This window comes from Podarcis muralis, chromosome 1, assembly GCF_964188315.1.
Source record: "Podarcis muralis chromosome 1, rPodMur119.hap1.1, whole genome shotgun sequence".
Taxonomy (NCBI): domain Eukaryota; kingdom Metazoa; phylum Chordata; class Lepidosauria; order Squamata; family Lacertidae; genus Podarcis; species Podarcis muralis.
The window spans coordinates 114,591,109-114,608,740 of NC_135655.1; the positions used below are offsets into that span (position 1 = coordinate 114,591,109).

Here is a 17,632-nt window from a genome sequence, read left to right on the forward strand (position 1 = left end):
TCCAATTGCAAAAACAGCACATACCCAGCACCTGCAGCAGCAGAAAGAGGTGACGGGGGGGGGACCCTGTCTGCTGAGCAGTTATGGCTGAGCTTAAAGCATTAAATGCTCCTGTGGTTTACGAGACTGGCGTGCCCAAGTTAGTCTGCCACCACGTTCGGGTATCTGCCCCCCACAGCCGCCAACTTCTGCGATCATACCGACCTTTGCTTTCTTTCTCTTGGGTTTCTGGGCTGGAAACGGAGGCTTCAGCTAGGCAGCTCCTGTCGTCTTGCAGCGTGGACTTAGACTCGGGACTTTCCACTTGAGAGACTTTGGCAGAGTTGTCTGAATGGTGGCTGCTGGTGCTGCTGGTGGTGTTGGCGGCGGCGGCGGCGCTGCCGCTGTTGGGGTTTTCATTCATTTTCTTCTCCATCGGAAGTTGCGAAGCTATCTGCGGTTTGGAAGCGCCGCGAGGGTTTAACTGCAACATGACAGTTGAACTCGTTTCGGGGCTGTTATGGTACTCTTGGGTTTTCCCAGTGGCGTAGGTCTGGCTCAGTCTGAAATATCCTGGGACGGGGACCTCGGGGTTTTCAATGGAGCACGAGTCAGAGACCAGCCTCTGGTATGAAGGGACGTCGGACGAAGACACCAGCTTGGAGCGCTTATCAGAATACATGCAGCAATTGGTTTCTTCCTTAATATTTGTCGTGAAGGAGCAGGTGGGGACCTGCTGAGTAACAGGTTGCTCTATTCGGCAGGACCTGTTCGGATCAGTCCAGTTGTCTACTTGAGGTATATAAGGGTGTACATTCATACCCATATTTTGATGGTTGACTTCTCTCTTGGCCAGAGACGGTAGAAGTCCACAGGTTTGCATCCCATAAGTCCCAATGTCTGTGCTAGGTGGCATGTACATACTGGCGCTGTTGGAATAGAAACTATCGCTCCTGCAGGCACTGATCAAGGAATCGACTAGGAAAGTGTTGGCGGCAGGAGAGCTGTTGGGAAAGGACATTTTGGGGAGGAATTTGAAGAAGAGAGATTGTGTCCTTTGTAGGCTGACATCTCTACGAAAACATTCCCTGTGTAATTGTGGATGCCTCTGCACAACCACATGACAGCTAAGCCAATGAGATTTGAAAATGGCCTTCAGCCGCTACCTCCCCGCCGGTCACGTGCTCCGCGGGACACTCCGGGCTGCGGCGCAAAGGTGGTCAACAGCGACATCTAGAACGTCGAGGAGAAAGTGCGCGCGCTCCTCCAAGCCAGGGAGCTCCAGCGGCGGCAGCAATATTAGTAGCAACCTTTTTCCCTGCTTTTTTTTTTTTTTTTTTTTTTGGTCCTTTTGCAAAGGCAGCCCTGGCGCACTGCGCTGATTTAAAACAAGGAAATGCGTTGAACTGATCTGACCCCCCTATACCCCCCCCATCTCGCAACTCTTCCGTTGTTGCTGCTTGGTTGTTGTTGTTGTTTGTTTTGTGTTTTTTGTGTGTTTTTTAACACCACAAAGGAGTTACTGTCCGAATTCAGGCTGATCCTGATCAATATATATATACATATATATGAGACAGGTACTTCAGGAAAATCCCTGGCTGGCTTAAACAGAGGCAAGGGGGGTGGGAGATGGACGCAGAGGCGCGCGCAGACACACAGAGAGATGGAGGGAGTGGGAAGGGGAGACGCATGCAATCCTACAAGGCGAAATATGTGGGTCTTCTTCTCATTCTCCCCACCTGTGAATAGTAATGGTGATGATAATATTGATAAAAGTGGTTTCCCCCATCTCCAGTCCTCATGGTTGCCCAACATCTCCTTCAAGTTACATGAATTGGCGGCAACTGACGTCCTCAGAAGAGACGTCCCTAAGTCTCAGCCCTGGACAACACATCCTTCTCTTCTCCACTACTTCCTCCTTTCACTTCATAATCAAACACTTTCTAAAACAAAAGCCACAACATATAATAAGGTCCCAAAAAAGTTGTGTGTGTGTTGTTTGTTTTTTGAGGGTGGACAGCTGACTATGTCTGAAGTGTAGGCGATCTCCCAACGTGTCATAATTTGGGGAAGATACAAAGGGGTGGTGGTAGCGGTGCAAATAATGTTACCTTTTATGGATTTTGTAAAAGCATTGGTTCCTGACAAGTGCAAGGTACAAAAGGTTGTGGAATTTATTAATACAGATTAAGAAGAATCAGAGCGATCAATAAAATTCTCATCTACATTCTTGAGCCACTTGGTAATTTTCTTGCTTCTGAAGCTTTTTCAAGAGTTATACCCTCTGTTGCCACACACGGGAAGATATTTTATTAACAAATCAATCGAGACTTTGTAAAGGATAAGATTAATAGTTAAGATTTAGCATAATGGTGTTCGTGTTATGAATTATTGAAAATTATACTATTGATTTTTCCTCTTCGCTGCTAACCAAGAAGGTCAATTTTTGTTTTAATACAAATCGTCAAATATTAAAAGCTAGAAAAAAAAAATGGTCATAAGTTTGGTTTTATAGCTCCAGCAGATTCCTAAAATAAAATAATTAATAAATAAGATGAGGGTCCTTTCTCATAGTACATATGTGAAGAAATTCTCTTTGCCCACGAAAATGGCACCAGAGAAAAGGTAAAGTTTTCGTAGACGATGTTGCTGAACTTCACACAAAAAAACCCCCCACATATGCACTCACAACGCGGTAGCCCGCATCCCACAACGGAATCTGCTGGCTTCTTACATTATTTCATTACCCAACTTCATATCTATTAAAAAGGGCGATAATAAACACCTGAGTCCACCCCTCCCTAGTTCTTGACCACAGGAATCGTGGGCAACTCTGCCTATGGAGAAATTTGGACGCTTCTTTCAAAATAGATTTCCCCATTTCGATGTTCATCCTTTCTTTTCCTTATATTTATACCCGCATCACTCCCTTTTCTTGAAACACAAGGGGACACATATCCTTGAAATTAAGGACTGTTCTCCCCCCCCCTCTCACCTTCGGGACTTTAAAAACATTCATATTTTCCCTCTCCTCCCCGCTTGTTTGGCAGTGTGTTTTTACTCCAAAGGTGTCCCTTTATTCATAAAATGTCACACGCCGCACGCCACACAGGAACTATCTACTTGAGGTTAAATGTTGCCTTGAGTCCATCTATTTATTCCAGGCCTTGAGCTCATCCCTATCAGCAAACCTTCCTTCTCTCCTTTGAAATAAGAACCTCGGGGAAACCAAAACAGACCCTTTGAAATGGCACCCACGGCCTCTCCAATGACTGCAAGAAGCTTAATTTTCCGTCCTGGTTTTTTCACCCTTATGTCTTTGGCACTTTGGGGGGGGGGGTTGCTTCACTTTCCCCCCTCTTCTTCTTCTTCTTCTTCCTCCCCTATCCATTTGCCGAAAACAACCCCCTCACCCCAGTTTGAAATCTCGCTGTGGCAATGAGACAGACCCTTTTTGAAAAAGCTTATCGCAGCTGTTCAAATACAACATCATTGTCAGGTTAAGAGCCGGTGGGTTTTACGGCTCCAGCCGCCTCTCTTCTCTCCCTCTGTCTCGCTCTCTCTCTCTCTATGGCTTCTGTGTTTGTCGGAGAATCTCCAGCTTACCTTCATAAAATAAGCTACATTCCACCATCACCACCCCAGATAAACATTTTCTCTCTTTCTTCATGGTCCCCTTTAAATTGCGGGTCCATAAGCCATGCCCTTGTCCTGGATAGGGGCTTAGAAATAAGGGACACAGCACCGCAAGGAAGTGGTGGTGGTCCCAGTGTAGGAGAGAGGATTTTTGTTTTCCCCCACACACACCTCCTCCTTTTCTCCAATTTGAGATCATTATCAGAGCCATTGCTAAGATTTTGTCTGAGCTGGGGAACAAACAAAAGTGGAGGTCACGATGCTCCCTCTTTGGGGGCCGGCTTTTTATGTGCTTTCCAGCAATTTCCCTTCCTCCCCCCCCCCTTCCCTCTCCCCTCAAAACAAGACGCCAGACAACCCACCGAGTTTAAAGCAACCCAATACTATTTTCTGGTCTGCATTTTAAGACTTGACTGTGAAATCTAATCAGTTTTTTAAAAAATAATAATAACAATTCCCCTTCAAACGGCCTTCCGTAATTCTTATTTACACTTTAAGAAGTGCCCTAGAAATCTCCCAATGGCCACATCCTCTTTATTTTATTTTAGTTTGGCTATATGTTGCCCAGTTGTAACATTAAAGCAAGCCAGACTTTCCCCCCTGTTTTCCATCTCAGGGGTGTGTGTTGTTTAATGAACTGACTCCGAGTCTTCCCTTTAGAGTTAGGACATTTCGCTAGATTTGAGGCGCAAGATACTAATGCCGCCATCTAATGACCTCCAATTATTTTGTTAGATAAACCATGTGTACCGTTAAGGCTCTCCAGTTCTGAAGCAATCCATTGATCATCACCAATTACTACTTTTAATAAAAAAAGAGTAAGGGTGGGGACAGAATTTGAGCAGCCTTGGGCAAATATATTAAAGTGTGTGGGGTGGGGTGGGGAATGGCACTGAAAACCGAAAACCTTAAAATTTGTGTGACACATCTAAAGGTTGAATAAACATCTCATTGGGAAATGGGTTACTCAGACCTTGTGTGTTTAACGCCACTTCAGTTTTAAATCATATTAAGATGGAATTGTAGTAATTAACATTAATAAATAAATCAATATTGTGCCATAAATGAGATATACAATCTACATTAATGCAAAGGTTTTCCTCTTTTACTGTCCCATATTTTTTCTTCAAAACCCCCCGAAAAAGCTCCATTTATAACTCGATTACTATTTGCAGTAAAATATATGTTGACATCCCCCTTTTCTGTCTTAATAAATAATAGAAAATAAAACCCGAGAGGAAAAGTCGATACTTTAAACTTTAATTTTAATCCTTCAGATTTATTCGACATTTTGTGGCTGGCCGTTCGATGCCCTTTTTGGGCTTTGTTTTGGAATGTATGTAGGGACGTATTCAAAGATATTCCTCCTACCTTTTCCTCTTCTAACTGCAATTTGTTTTATTCTCTTCTCATTATTAAAGGGATGGGGGAGGGGAAGGAGCCGATCCAAAAGTGGGGGGCAGATATTTTGCAGCTGTGGACTCTGAACTGGACTGACAAATATTGTTCAAAAGATTGGCATTCAGACGGGCTCCCTGGAAGCCTATCTAAATGTTCCCTTCCTCCTTTCATCTAAGTATTATTTAATCTGGAGGCGTTTACACATTGATTCAGTTTATTTCATTCCACACCACTGCAGAGCAGAGGCGCTGAAAGGTATTCCTTTTAATTAAGAAAGGAAATTAGTGCCATACAATATCGTGGCTTTTCGTCCCATCATAACACAGCAATTAAATGATTCTGCTTTCTGAGCCTCACGTTGTTATGCGGAGCAGAGACAACGTCCCAAATATTTGGATTAAAAAGACGAGGGAGATGTGTGATGAGACCATCGCTCTTGGTAATGCGCAGAACATAATTAACTAATATTAACCATACTACATGAGATATGAGGGAAAAGTCAACACCACGCCCTCCCTTATTTTTGCTCTGCAGATATTATATGCATCTCTATAGCTATATAGGTATCTAGGTCTATAGATATCTATAGATGTACCAACTGATACACGTCATAAACGAATCTCCCCTGAAGAGGATTCACGTTTTGTCCATTGTTTATCATAAGCCTTTTGTACACAAAAGCACGAGTTCAATTTCAGACGCTCGCAGCCTTTACTAGAAGGGTCTGACCAGGTTAATGTCTTTACAGCATACATCCTCTACTCTCTCAATTAATTAGAAGCTCCGGAGAGACTTAGTACTGTATACAATAGCATTGGCCGTAGTCTTGAGTTACAGTTATTTAAAACATGGAAGTATCAATGCGGCATAAGCTTTAGCAGATTTGGCAACCTTGGATGGAGGGACAGACAGACAGACAGACAGACAGACAGACAGACAGATAGACAGAGAGACTTTTGTATTTTAAATTGCCAACGTTTTCTGCGCCATCTTAACACTCTCAGATCAAAAAGGCTTTGGGAAATTGCTGAAAATCATAACCAAAATGAACTCCCATCCCCACACCTCCCCAGGTCCATCACACGTGCGTGAAGGTTCCACAAAGAACAAAGGCGAGATTTTAAATATCCAACTAATTTAATGAGCAGAGTATATATAATACGCATATAGCCCCAACCACAATGTTACATTTTTTTAATTTTCAAAACAAGGTCTTAATATAAATGGGAGGGGAGGGGAGGGGTGAGGGAGAATTCTAACCGTGTAGTTTAGTCTTCATGCGGTGTCTGACAAGGCGTGCGTTAATTTAACAGTCGGGCGAAAGCCCCACACCAAACATTAACCTTTTCTACATTATTCTTTCCCAACATAGATTCATCTTACACCATCCCGTTTATTATGGATCTTAAATGGCAAATACCAATTTCATTTGTGTTTCAACATAATGGTGTGGGTTTTTTTAAAAAAAAAAACATTTCATTTTATTTCAGAACACTTCCGTTTATTTCAGGCGGAAAGGCTATTCTAGGTAACTGGCGTAACAATGAACTCCTTTTTATAAAAAAAAATTATTTTAAAAATCCACTGGAAAACAATGCGCCCAACATTCATTTGGTAGGGATGACTTTGAATGTGTCTAGTTTATTGGATTACACAATGCCAAATTTCGAATCCATATTATGCAGAAGGAGAAAGGCGGAGGAAACCAACTCTGATCTTTGGTGTTTTTACCTAAAAGTGCGTTTTCGGAGACAACTAAGATCTCCCAAATCAGATGTCCTTTTTGTGGAAGGGGTTCCGTTTTTGTTTTAAACATTTTAGGGGTCCTTGGAATACATAATTCTCTTTCCGTTTGTATCCTTTCTGTGGAGAATGAAAATTAGTTTCACAATATCGGGTCAAGGTGACGAAATGATATCCACCAGACGCAAAATGCCCGACTCTTCTCTGGTAAATAAAGCTATCTCTAGAGAAAAGGCACCCCCCCAAAAAAAGATGAATACTCAGCAGCCCATTTTCTCACTGATTAAAAGTACACATTCTTTTTAACATTGAACTATCTGCCTGCGTTGGTCTTCTCATGAAAAAATCTCGACCTAAATATAAACTGCCTTTGATCACATTGGTATTTTTGGGGCGCTATGATTGCGCTGAAAGAGAAACAATTAGAATTTCGTTCTGTTGAGGAAATCCAGGAGATAAACTACCCCGTCCTAAAAAATTACTAGTTTTAAAAAAATTCTTATGCATCATATTGTAAAAGATTATGACCCAAAATATTTTTTTTTTAATGAAATACGTCTTGTTCGTGTCATGGTCATGAGTTACTTGTTTAATAAATCCTGTTTATGCTCTATTTTCTCATTTCCCAAGCCCTGAAAACTTATAGTTGCTTATATATTAGATATTTTATTAGTAGCAGGGTGATTGGGGACGGGGGGGTTGGAAGTACACTTGAACATCAGGACAATTAGACATTCTGGAATATTAGCGCGCCCTCTTGTGGAATTTAGCAGTCCGGCATGCAGGGAATTTTCTATTTGAAAAAAACGCTGCATGCTTTCTTCTTGCATTTCTGAGACATTATTCTGTTGGGTTTTTTCTTCGGAAAAAAAGCTTTTATATTTCTATTCCTATATATGAAAGCTTTTTTCGAAGAAAAAACCCAACGGAGTTGTCTTAGGACAACTGTTGTTGGTGAATTTGAATTGATTCGCCGTTTTGGTACATTCCTGACTGAAGAGTAAATGATAAGGAAAGTCACCCCCTTTTTAATAAAACAGTTTAAGGCATCAGGAAAGCACACAATATTTTCCTATAACGTTAAGAGGATATTATTTTTTCAGGCGCCTTGAGACTATAAGTTGAATTATTTGGACGTCCTATGGGCTCCAAATCACAAGTCGGTTCTTTTTCGGATAATCTGCGTCACATTGAATTCCATGAACGAATTCTCATTTATTTTAGTGGCACTGATTTGCAACTGTTGCTTTTGACTTTATTTATCTATTGGGATGTTTTTTTTTAAAAAAAAAAAATTGTATTGACCTGATTTCTGTATGTATATCACTACCAAACAGTAAAAGAAAAATTTGAGAAGAAATGGTGGATTATGCCTTGCGGGGCGGGAGGGCGGCTAGGGACAGAATTCTAAATATGGTTTCAGGAGGAATTAGAAGAGGTTTCACAGCAAATAAGCTGTTAGTCTGGAGAAACTGCAATGGAGTTAGTCTGGAGAATTCTGCAAATGCCCCTGGTCAGAACTGATGAAATGAACTATTTCCTGGTGGAAGTCGAAGCGCTCCAAAGACCTACGTGGTGGATTCGCGGGTGTGGATAGCTATGCAGTAAGAAGTGTGTGTGTGTGTGTGTGTGTGTGTGTGTGTGTGTGTGTGTGGTAGGTGGGTGGGTGGGTGGGTGTGCGAGAGAGAGAAAAGCCAGAGAGCGGGGGGAGGAAGTAAGAAATGGGGGGAAGAGGCACACAGAGAGAGTGGGTGGTGGTTGAAAATAAGAGAGGAACCTTTAAGGCTCCTAATTATTCAGAAAGGTTAAAGGTGATGACCTTGACATTTTGGAAGTTCAAAGGCAGACACTTACTGTTTTCCTTGCTTAAGAGTTTCAAGTTTTAATTTTTGGCCATGCCCACCTGAAGCCTCGACGCTTAACGTTTGTTTTATATGTTTCGCTCTCGTTTTATCCGTCCAGTTTGGCCTTTAATTGATGCAAAATGGACCCACCGCTTCTCCCTCCCCCGCCCTGCTCTCCTTCTTTTTTTAAGCCAAATTCTTTTCTCACTCGTCTCCTTTATTGCTCGTTGCGGAAATCTCTTTTTCTGCCACCAGAAGGTGTACAATATAACCCAATTAAGCTGTTTAGACCCTGAGCTTTTATGGTGTTGTCTAGACAGTTCAAGGTTTTGTAAACAGCCTAGCTAGGTCGCGCAATATAAAAGTAGAGGCGAGGACCTCCACCAAACCCTTCTCGGAAAAATAGTAATAATTGTAATAATAATAATGATAATGAAGAATGGGCAGCTTGGTGGCTAATTAGATTATTTCTCCCGTTCCTTTGTGTGTGTGTGTGAATATAGGGTGGAAGTTCAGGAGGCACCTTTTAAAAGATTTGTCCTCCTTTTTCCAGTACCAGTCACCCATCCTTAATTAAGTTCAAGTTTTGGAGTGGGAAGTTTCGTTTCGACTGGAACTCTAAGTCGCTATGCTAGTTCGCTTCGCTCCCCAAAGTTCATTAGAACTTTGCACTACAGTGGATCTGTTATCCACTATAAGTCGGATCAGGATGTGCTTTACAATATAGCGCATTTTTAAAATACAGGATATGTTCCAGACAGAGTTTTAAAAGCAACACCTTTTAACTCCCACTTATTCAAATGGCATAGATTTACATACATATTTTTCCCCCAGGCTGACATGTTGAGTTTCCCCCTTAAAATAACAAAACCTGGGTAAGCCCGCCGGGGACGTTGCTCCTGTTTTTTGGGGTTTTTTTTAAAAATATTCTCATTATAGCGGGGAAAGAGAGAACGAACAGGTTTTTTTCTCTTTGAAATGTAGGGGCAGGAGGGGAGCACATAACGGTGGGTCGGACCACACTCTCAGCTATTAGTCGATTTCACTTGACACCAGCAGGGACCCGACTATGGACCTTCAGAGATGGCACTGCTCATAACGCACGCGGAAAAGGCAACTTCAACCTTACTAGGAACCATTTGTTCACATGAGCAAGACAGTGTCCCGTGCTGCTTCTTTTTAAAAACAACCCCCCCCCCCCAAAAAAAGGCAATGGAAGCCAGATATCTCTCTCTACACTGGCGTGCGTAAAGGTAGCTACCGAATGCACAGGACCACCTCTTCGACAACGACAACGAAAGGAGGAAGTTGAGAGGAGTCACTCTCTCCTATCTCAGACCCAACAGAAAGCGGGCCCAACACGGCTGTTTCATAACGCGCTTCTTTCTTAACTACCATCTACATTCGAGGTCTAGTAGCGGCCTCCGCCAGGAACTAAGGAGAAGTGGGTGGGGAGGGAATTAAAGCAACACGGTGGGTAGTTTCACCAAAGAAAAAGAGAGAGGATGGAAAGGGAGTGGAAATCCAGACAAAACGACAACCCCCAAACCCAAAACTCCAACGACACACAACAAGGTTAGAATGGACTATTGGATTTACCCTCTCGGTTTCTGGTCCCCCTTTAGAGGATTCCTCTCCGCCAAGCGCCCCAAGACCTCTCGTGGACACAAGGGCTGTTTGGAAGAACCAGATCTGCTGAGCATGGGTGAAATAAAAACAATAAAAATAACAATAAAGGGAACTTGTCCGCAGGGTGGATGTCGTGTAAACCTCTTGATTATTATTTTTTTTGAATATTATTATTATTTTTTTGCACTCAGGTGGCAGGTTGGACCAGGGAGGGAGGTCTTCTTCGCCTCTCCTTCTCCTCCCCGCTTAGTCCTCTCAAAACAAGGGGTTCCCCGTGAAATACTGCAGTCGATCTCTGTTCAGTTTCTTTTCTTTCATCCGTCGATTTTGGAACCATATTTTGACTTGTCGATCCGTGAGGTTCAGCATCCTAGACAGCTGGAGTCTTTTCTCTTTGTTTATGTACACGTTGAAGAAAAACTCCCGTTCCAGTTCTCTTATCTGGTATTTCGTGTAAGGACATCTTTTTTTCCGGGATCGCTGGGGAAGTGCTGGACATTCAGGAAAGGAAGAAAAAAAAACACAACCCAATAATGATGATGATAATAATAATAATGAGGGAAGCGGGGTGGGAGACAGAAGGGGGAAATTAGGAACGAAGAAATTAAGAAGCTGGCATATGTTGTCCCACTCAGAACACTTTCAAGCAGAGCTACACTTCCTAAGGACTTACTGTAACTATTCCCTTACTCCCTGGGAAACCGACCACTGAAACATCCAGGGAGTTTTCTGCCTCACGCTAGTCAACTTTGTCAAAGTGGTTTTTGGAAGGTGTGGGTGGAAGAAGAAAAGATGGAAATAATAATAATAATAATAATAATAATAATAATAATAATAATAATAATAATCGACGTAATCCCAAGTTTATACTACCCAACTCCATTTACAGGACTGAGAGAAGGGCATAAGTGGAATTGTTTGAAACTGACTTTGCAAAGTACACCTCTACCCGTTCGGTTGGGACCCTGGTTTTTTCCCCTCCCCTTCCACAGTAGAATGGTTTGTCGAAAAGAATCCTGCCTCTCTCAAATGTCAATCCCAAGTCCAGCCCAGACAGGATCCCCACTGAATTTTATACACACACACACACACACACACATGCATACATATACATATATACACTATACCAGTATATGTCTCACATACCAGTATATGTCTGAACACCCCTCCCCAAAACTTTGGGAGCTCTCAGCCTCCCAATCAACAGTTTCGTCACAATTAACATCCTCCTCCAAGAACATCTATAAGTTACCCTCAATGGGTTTCCTATCGTAAACACACTTTACAACGGTGAGGGAAACCTTATAGGATATATAAAAGCCCTTCGGATGCTTATAAAATCTCACATAAAAAAGACCTCGGGCTTGACAAAGTGGTGGCCTCGTGCTCCCTCCCTCCCTCTCTCTCTCTCTCCCACCCACCCACCCACCTACTCACCCATCCTCCCTCCACCCACCCCACCCCTCTCAATTTTTGGCTTTCCCCTCGCTCCCCGCCTCCCCAACTTAGCAAATAAATAAATAATCAACAGCTCGGGGAAGCGGGGCTGGTCGTGTGGCTCTGCGGACTGGGCGCCTCTCCTTACCTGAAGTGCTGCTGTTGCTGCTGCTGCTGCTGCTACTGCTCTTGTCCGGTCGGGCCTCCCCCGACGGCGACTCGGCGCTGCCCTCGCTTGTCACTTTCTTTTCCTGGCCGGGCAACGGGGAAGCTTTGCCACAAGTGTTGCTGGCGAGCTTGAGGTCGCCCTTGTCGCCCTCTGGCTCCGGGTAAGGGGTGCCTCCTCCGCCTCCGCCGCCTCCGCCATGCGCCGCCTCGTAAAACTGGTCGAAGCCCTGCGGGAGGATCCCGTTCCTGCCCACTGCGCTGTAGAAGTTGGCGGCGGCGGCGGCGGCCGCAGCAGCTGCGGAAGCGGCGGCGGCCGCCCCGTGATGGTGGTGGTGGTGGGCTCCGCACACGGGATCTGCCTTGAAGAGCACGTCTGTCCTGCGGGTGGCCGGCTGCAGAAAGTCCCTGCCGTGCATCACCTCCTCGTAGTAGCTGCTGGGCGCGTAGCTGCCGCCTCGGTAGGGCCACTTGCCGCCGCCTGCGCCGCCGCCGCCACCTCCGCCGCCTCCCGCGTAGTCCCTGAACGCCGCCGCCGCCGCCACTTCGCGCACCGGTTGCACATGGGGAGGCAGGTTGGAGGCGTAAGGGAAAGTCATTTGACAGGAGGGCGACTGGGACAGGAACGGGGGCTTGCCGGAGAAATCCGAGGAGGAGACGTAATAGGCGGCGGCGGCGGCACACCCGGGGAGGTACATGCTGGATGCCCCGTGGCTGCCGCAGTCGTCAAAGTCACTCATGTCTTCTCCTCCTCCAGCTGCTGCTGCCTCTGGGCGAGGGCGAGCAGGCAGCGGCAGCAGCAGCAGCAGCAGCAGCCGAGCCAGCGCGTGGGAGCCGGAGGAGCCCCATCTATCTGCGCGCGAGGCTTTGGGCAGGAGCAGCCACCACCAAGGGGGGAAAAATCCCACCGTGTGCTGACGTGCAATTCATCTTGATTGATTCGAGTGGTAATTATGTCACGTGACGGCAGGCGATGGTAGAAATGTCCTTATATCTAGGAACGGCTCCCCTTTTCGCCCGCCTGCCTTCGCCAGAGGTTCCTTCTCTCCAAGAATGCCCTTCTTCCGAGAGCTTCCCAGATCTCTCGCTCACACACACACACGCGCGCGCGCTCTCTCTCTCTCACGCGCAAAACAGGCACAGGTTTGGACAAATAGGACCTTTTCCAGCTCTTTCTCTCTCTCTCCCCCCACACCTCCCCAAACTCCACACACACACACACACACACACACACACACACACACTCCCCTTCCCCTCCTCCCCCCCGTTTCACCCCCCTTTCCCCAACCAGGAGTCTCGATAAGCTATAGGTAGGGCAGCAAATCACCTGGGAATGCCATCCTTTGCCCAGATTCCTGCGCACATACATCTCACATGCACAGCCCAGACCTATATATCCTAGCAAAATCCTCCACAGAACTGGGAGAGAGTCAGGCACACAAAGCCTACGACACCATGTCCTGGTTTGAGACACAAACAGGAATAGTTTGTATTTCTATAAAAAGAACAAGAACAAACAGTCACCGGAAATGCAGTCAGGAAAAGCTTAAGGGCCAAGAAGGTGTTTAGGGAGAATATCTCTCGCTTTCCAGACTTTGCAAAGCAACCGCCAATATTTACCCTGATTGGAGCATCCTTTCTCCTTATTAGAAAAAAGCATGTAGGAGCTTGTTGCTTCTCTCTCTCTCTCTCTCTCTCTCTCTCTCTCTCTCTCTCTCTCTCTCTCTCACACACACACACACACACACACACAAATGCTTGATAGCTAGCTAGCAAAACCAGGACGTTTCAACTGTTTCATTTAATATAACGCAGTTTTTCCAACTCGAAATTCTGTTGCTTTCTTCCCTTCCCTACTTCCCGATATCATTTTGTACCGGACAGAAAGAAAGAGAGAGCGAGAGAGGGAGGGAGGGAGGTAATATGGAATGGGGACTAGGTCTATCTGTCTAATCGATGCAGAGTCTTATATATAGGCATCCACTTCCACCGCCACCCGCGTTTCATCCAAGTGTGAGCCTCGTTTCCGAGCGCCTGTTGGACTGACAGAACCCTCGGCTGCATCAGACATATTAGGGTGGGGCAACTGCCCCAGCACAGTCGCTTCCTTCTGAAAAGCAACAATCAGATCCACGCAGAAACACACCCCAGCTTCAATGTCACTTGAAGGGGGAAGGGACGGGGGAAAGACACAGTATTTGAGAATTAAATTCCGAAACACAGAACCGCACAAAGCACCTTCACCTCGCGGTTGTGCGGTTGGAATCGCTCTCTCGCCCTTCTCCCTTTCCTTCGCCTTCTACACATTCGAGGCGCATGAAATGAGCGAGGACACATTAAATCAGATACACACCGAGAATCCCCACGGAAGAAGAGGCACATTTCTTCTGACAACAGGTAATAACAGAAGACCGGCTCTTTCCTTTGGCTGTAGTACAATGTCAAGTTTAACCCCACAACTTTGTTTCTCCTCCTGGTCGAAACAGTGCCAGAAGACCGTCGCTTTACTCAAGACAACAAGCTGGAAATCCATGTCTATTTCCCGTCCTTTCCCACTCCCCAACTTCTGAGGGCTATTAATAAAATAAGATAAAGAGGACATCTAAGATTATTATCCAAGATACTGATAGTAAAATGAGATGGAATTTATTTTCTCTTGTGAACCGTAGCCAGGAGCACGAAAAAGAAACCAAAAAACCTCGAAAGAAATTGGATTTCAAGGCCATCTAATATGACTTTCTGAAGGGGGGGGGGAATGATTTTTTAAAATTATTATTTTTTTAAAAACACGCATTCCGGTCTCAACCTTGTAACGTCCTATACATTCAATCCTTTAGAAGCACGAAGGCGAATTAAAACAACGAGGCTAATCGTAGTCAGACGGGTTTAAAAGCCTTAGTTCAGTGTGGGCTTTCGAGCCGGCTAAATAGGTGTAGGATTGGAGCAGTGTGTGTGTGTGTGTGTGTGTGTGTGTGTGAAGATTTGTGTGTAACACACACACAAATACACCTCCCAAACAGGAAGAGAATACGAGATATTATTATTATATACTTTGTTATATTGTTTTACATTAATGAGAGGCTTATATGGATATATAACGACACATATTCGTTTGATGTCCTCGATAAGTCCCAAAATGACCAAGTATCTTGGACAAGGGCGCCTCCTGACTGACATCCGCAGTGACTCACAAGTCCTAAGCCCTCTTTTGCACTTAGCTCTAGGAAGGAAGAGCTGAGAAGGTAGGAGAAAAACCTTCATCTCTAAAGCCTAACCAAGCCAAGTCCCAGCTTCCCCATATATGAACCTCGTTCCTAATTAAACAATAGAAAACAAAAGGGGTGGAGAAGTAGAAGGAAGGGGAAGATCATATGCCCAAATGGTATCCAGATCTCCTTCGAGTGTCCACCATTTAACCATGGTTGCCTTGCTTGTATGACGCCCATCCACGAATCACCACCACAAGCTCACACCAAACCTGCGCAACAGATCCGGGCATAAACCAGCCGCACCACCCAATGTCCATTTAGCCAGACACAGTTCCACCTCCTTTCTTTCGAATGCTCACGCTTGCTTTTAGGTTTTGCTGCAATGAATGGGCTCCCCTCCCCTCCCAAATGTTGACTGCGCAGCTAAAATGGCCCCTGCGTCTCCTATCGCAATGGAGCGAGGCAAAGGCTTTCTCGCTTGCGCGGTTGTCTCCAATATATCCTCCAGACCAAGCGCCTCAGGATCATGCGGAAAAAGCAGACGATTCCAAAAGCAGACGATTTCCCCCTTATTCGCCCCCACCCATCTACGCACCCTCCAGTAACCACACCACAGGAAATCAACATAAAGCTAATAACCAGCATCCTGTCGACCCCCACCCCCACCTCACCACTCCTTTTCAAAAACCCTTGAATCAGCTACATATCTGGATAGGAGGCAACTAGTTTCCACCATTCCAAGTTCAAGGACACGGTGGTCGTTTGTTAATAAGGAAAAGGAAACGAGCGGGGGGGGGGGGGGAGAAAGACGCCCTCCACGATTCTTGCAAAAGACCACTTACAGTCTGGAAATGCCTATTAAACAAACCACAGCAAAAGAGAAGAATCCGGTGTCCTTGAGCCGCTCAAGGATTCCTACCCTGATTAAGACGCGAAGAGAAATCTGGGACTTTTCCACAGACGCGTCTTCAAAATGGGTCGCCCTTGTTCTATCCGGCGCGGTAGCATTTCAAACCCGGGAACTAGCAAACCAACACCCCACCCCGCTGCGCCCGCCTCGCAACGCGCAACATAAGCACAGAAGGGTGGCTTTACCGTTCGGCGTCTTGCGGGGTCTGTCCTCGTTGCCTCCTGGAACTAGCCGGTTTTCCACTGCCAGTGACATCTCCAAAGAAGTCTCCGTGAAAAATTAGGACGGCTGGCATAACGGTGTCGGAGCGAGAGGGGGGGGGGCGGAAGAGAGAGAAGCAAAAGATGCCTGGTTCGCCCGGAGAGAAGGTGCTGTATATTTGTGCCACCCAAGATAAGACACTAACTTGACCTTAACTTTGTTATGGCGCCCCTAGTATCTGGAGAACGTGAACAGACACTGTCTGGCAGCTCTCGTAAAAACTGACTGGAGAAGCGATTCTGAGTCATTTCATTTATGGCCACTACAGTTCTGCAAGAAAGCTTTTCCTCCCTGCCAAACTTTAATTATTTATGCTCTTTTAGGAAACACAAAAGCGCCCAGAGCCATTTAAAACAATCGGAGGGACGTTCCTTTTGCCTTATCAAACTCCCAGGCATTGCAAAAAGCACCCCCGGCTTAGCCTATCAGAGCGAAGGACTCGTCCCCGCGACGCCAACAAGATGCGGATTTGGGGATTGACTCCAGGAGGAAGATGTATGTGGACATGTGTGTCGCTAATGAAGCCATACAATCATGTTGGGGATGTGTGTGTGTGTGTGAAGGGGGGGGAGGGAGGGAGGGAGAGAGAGAGAGAGAACCTTATTTTCTGCACACCCCACCCTCCAAATCGTATCACACTACATACACACCACACCGCCACACACACACACACACACACACACACACACACACGTACATACACACCCCAACGCTGAATGCGGGTCATTTACAGCAGCACCATTTCTTTCTGTGTGCGATAAACAGAAAGAGAACAGCAGTCCTCTATCCTTCCAGTCAAGGATGGAGCTTTAACTGAGATGCCCCTCACAAAGCATTTAAATAAATAAATAAATGCAAGATTAAGCTCTAGGCCAAGTAATGCTGCAATCCTACGCACATTTACCTCCGAGGAAGCCGTCCTGATGCCAACGGGAGCTCACACGCCTCCATGAGCATTGATTCCTGCTGTAAGAGGACTTGCTTCCCAGAAAACGTGCTTAGGATCGGAACCGGGTGCAAACCCCATTCGGAATCCACCATGGGCAATTTACCTATGGAGTCCGACAGCGTGTAAATTGCAGTTGATCGGCATGTGAGGATGCGCAGATACAAAGCTAACTCATGTGTGGTTATCGCCATTTTCAGGTTTTTATCCACAGCAGCTATAACTGTTCCGAATTTAATGTCTAGTACCCTGTCTGTCTATATATATATATAGATACCTCCAAGATAGCCCCAACCTACCCCGTCCCTATGATCTTTTCCCTAGCTACAGTCACATATACAGGCATATATGATGTCGACCTACCTAGAGCGGCCATGACACCGAGCGAATAGTATCTGTCGCAATGCGCTTCTTCAGTGATACGCATTTTTGGAGCAGTTTACCGACCATTGTGTGTCTTGAGTGCTTGTAC

The 17,632-nt window shown here is 45.5% G+C and overlaps 4 protein-coding genes across 5 annotated transcripts in view; all 4 read right to left on the reverse strand.

The window, feature by feature from the left end:
- HOXD10 (homeobox D10) overlaps positions 1-1,404 on the reverse strand; it is a 5,527-nt gene extending 4,123 nt beyond the window's left edge. The window contains exon 1 of the mRNA XM_028748996.2: positions 205-1,404. Within this exon, the coding sequence (XP_028604829.2) occupies positions 205-1,000 (796 nt within the window). The 5' untranslated portion in view covers positions 1,001-1,404. The remainder of the gene's footprint in view (positions 1-204) is intronic.
- Positions 1-16,252, reverse strand: part of HOXD9 (homeobox D9) — a 27,989-nt gene extending 11,737 nt beyond the window's left edge. Inside the window, exon 1 of the mRNA XM_077916777.1 lies at positions 16,139-16,252. Within this exon, the coding sequence (XP_077772903.1) occupies positions 16,139-16,208 (70 nt within the window). The 5' untranslated portion in view covers positions 16,209-16,252. The remainder of the gene's footprint in view (positions 1-16,138) is intronic.
- HOXD3 (homeobox D3) overlaps positions 1-16,272 on the reverse strand; it is a 92,335-nt gene extending 76,063 nt beyond the window's left edge. Inside the window, exon 1 of one of the 2 annotated variants that reach the window (XM_077916760.1) lies at positions 16,139-16,272. The gene's annotated coding sequence lies outside the window, so the exon portion shown is untranslated. The remainder of the gene's footprint in view (positions 1-16,138) is intronic. The other variant, XM_077916734.1, reaches the window with a different exon arrangement.
- Positions 8,049-13,012, reverse strand: HOXD11 (homeobox D11). Its single transcript, XM_028749018.2, has 2 exons — positions 11,818-13,012; positions 8,049-10,723 (listed from the first exon to the last, which is right to left on the reverse strand). Exons 1-2 carry the CDS (start codon positions 12,572-12,574, stop codon positions 10,488-10,490), a joined length of 993 nt encoding a protein of 330 aa, XP_028604851.2. The 5' UTR covers positions 12,575-13,012; the 3' UTR covers positions 8,049-10,487.
- Positions 16,273-17,632: the final 1,360 nt, after the last annotated feature.

Coding starts and splice junctions, on each gene's coding strand:
- HOXD11 (XM_028749018.2), bottom strand. CDS start 12,574: ATGAGTGACTTTGACGACTGCGGCAGCCACGGGGCATCCAGCATGTAC. Junction 10,724..11,817: donor CAGCAACAGCAGCACTTCAG/GTAAGGAGAGGC, acceptor CTGAATGTCCAG/CACTTCCCCAGCGATCCCGG.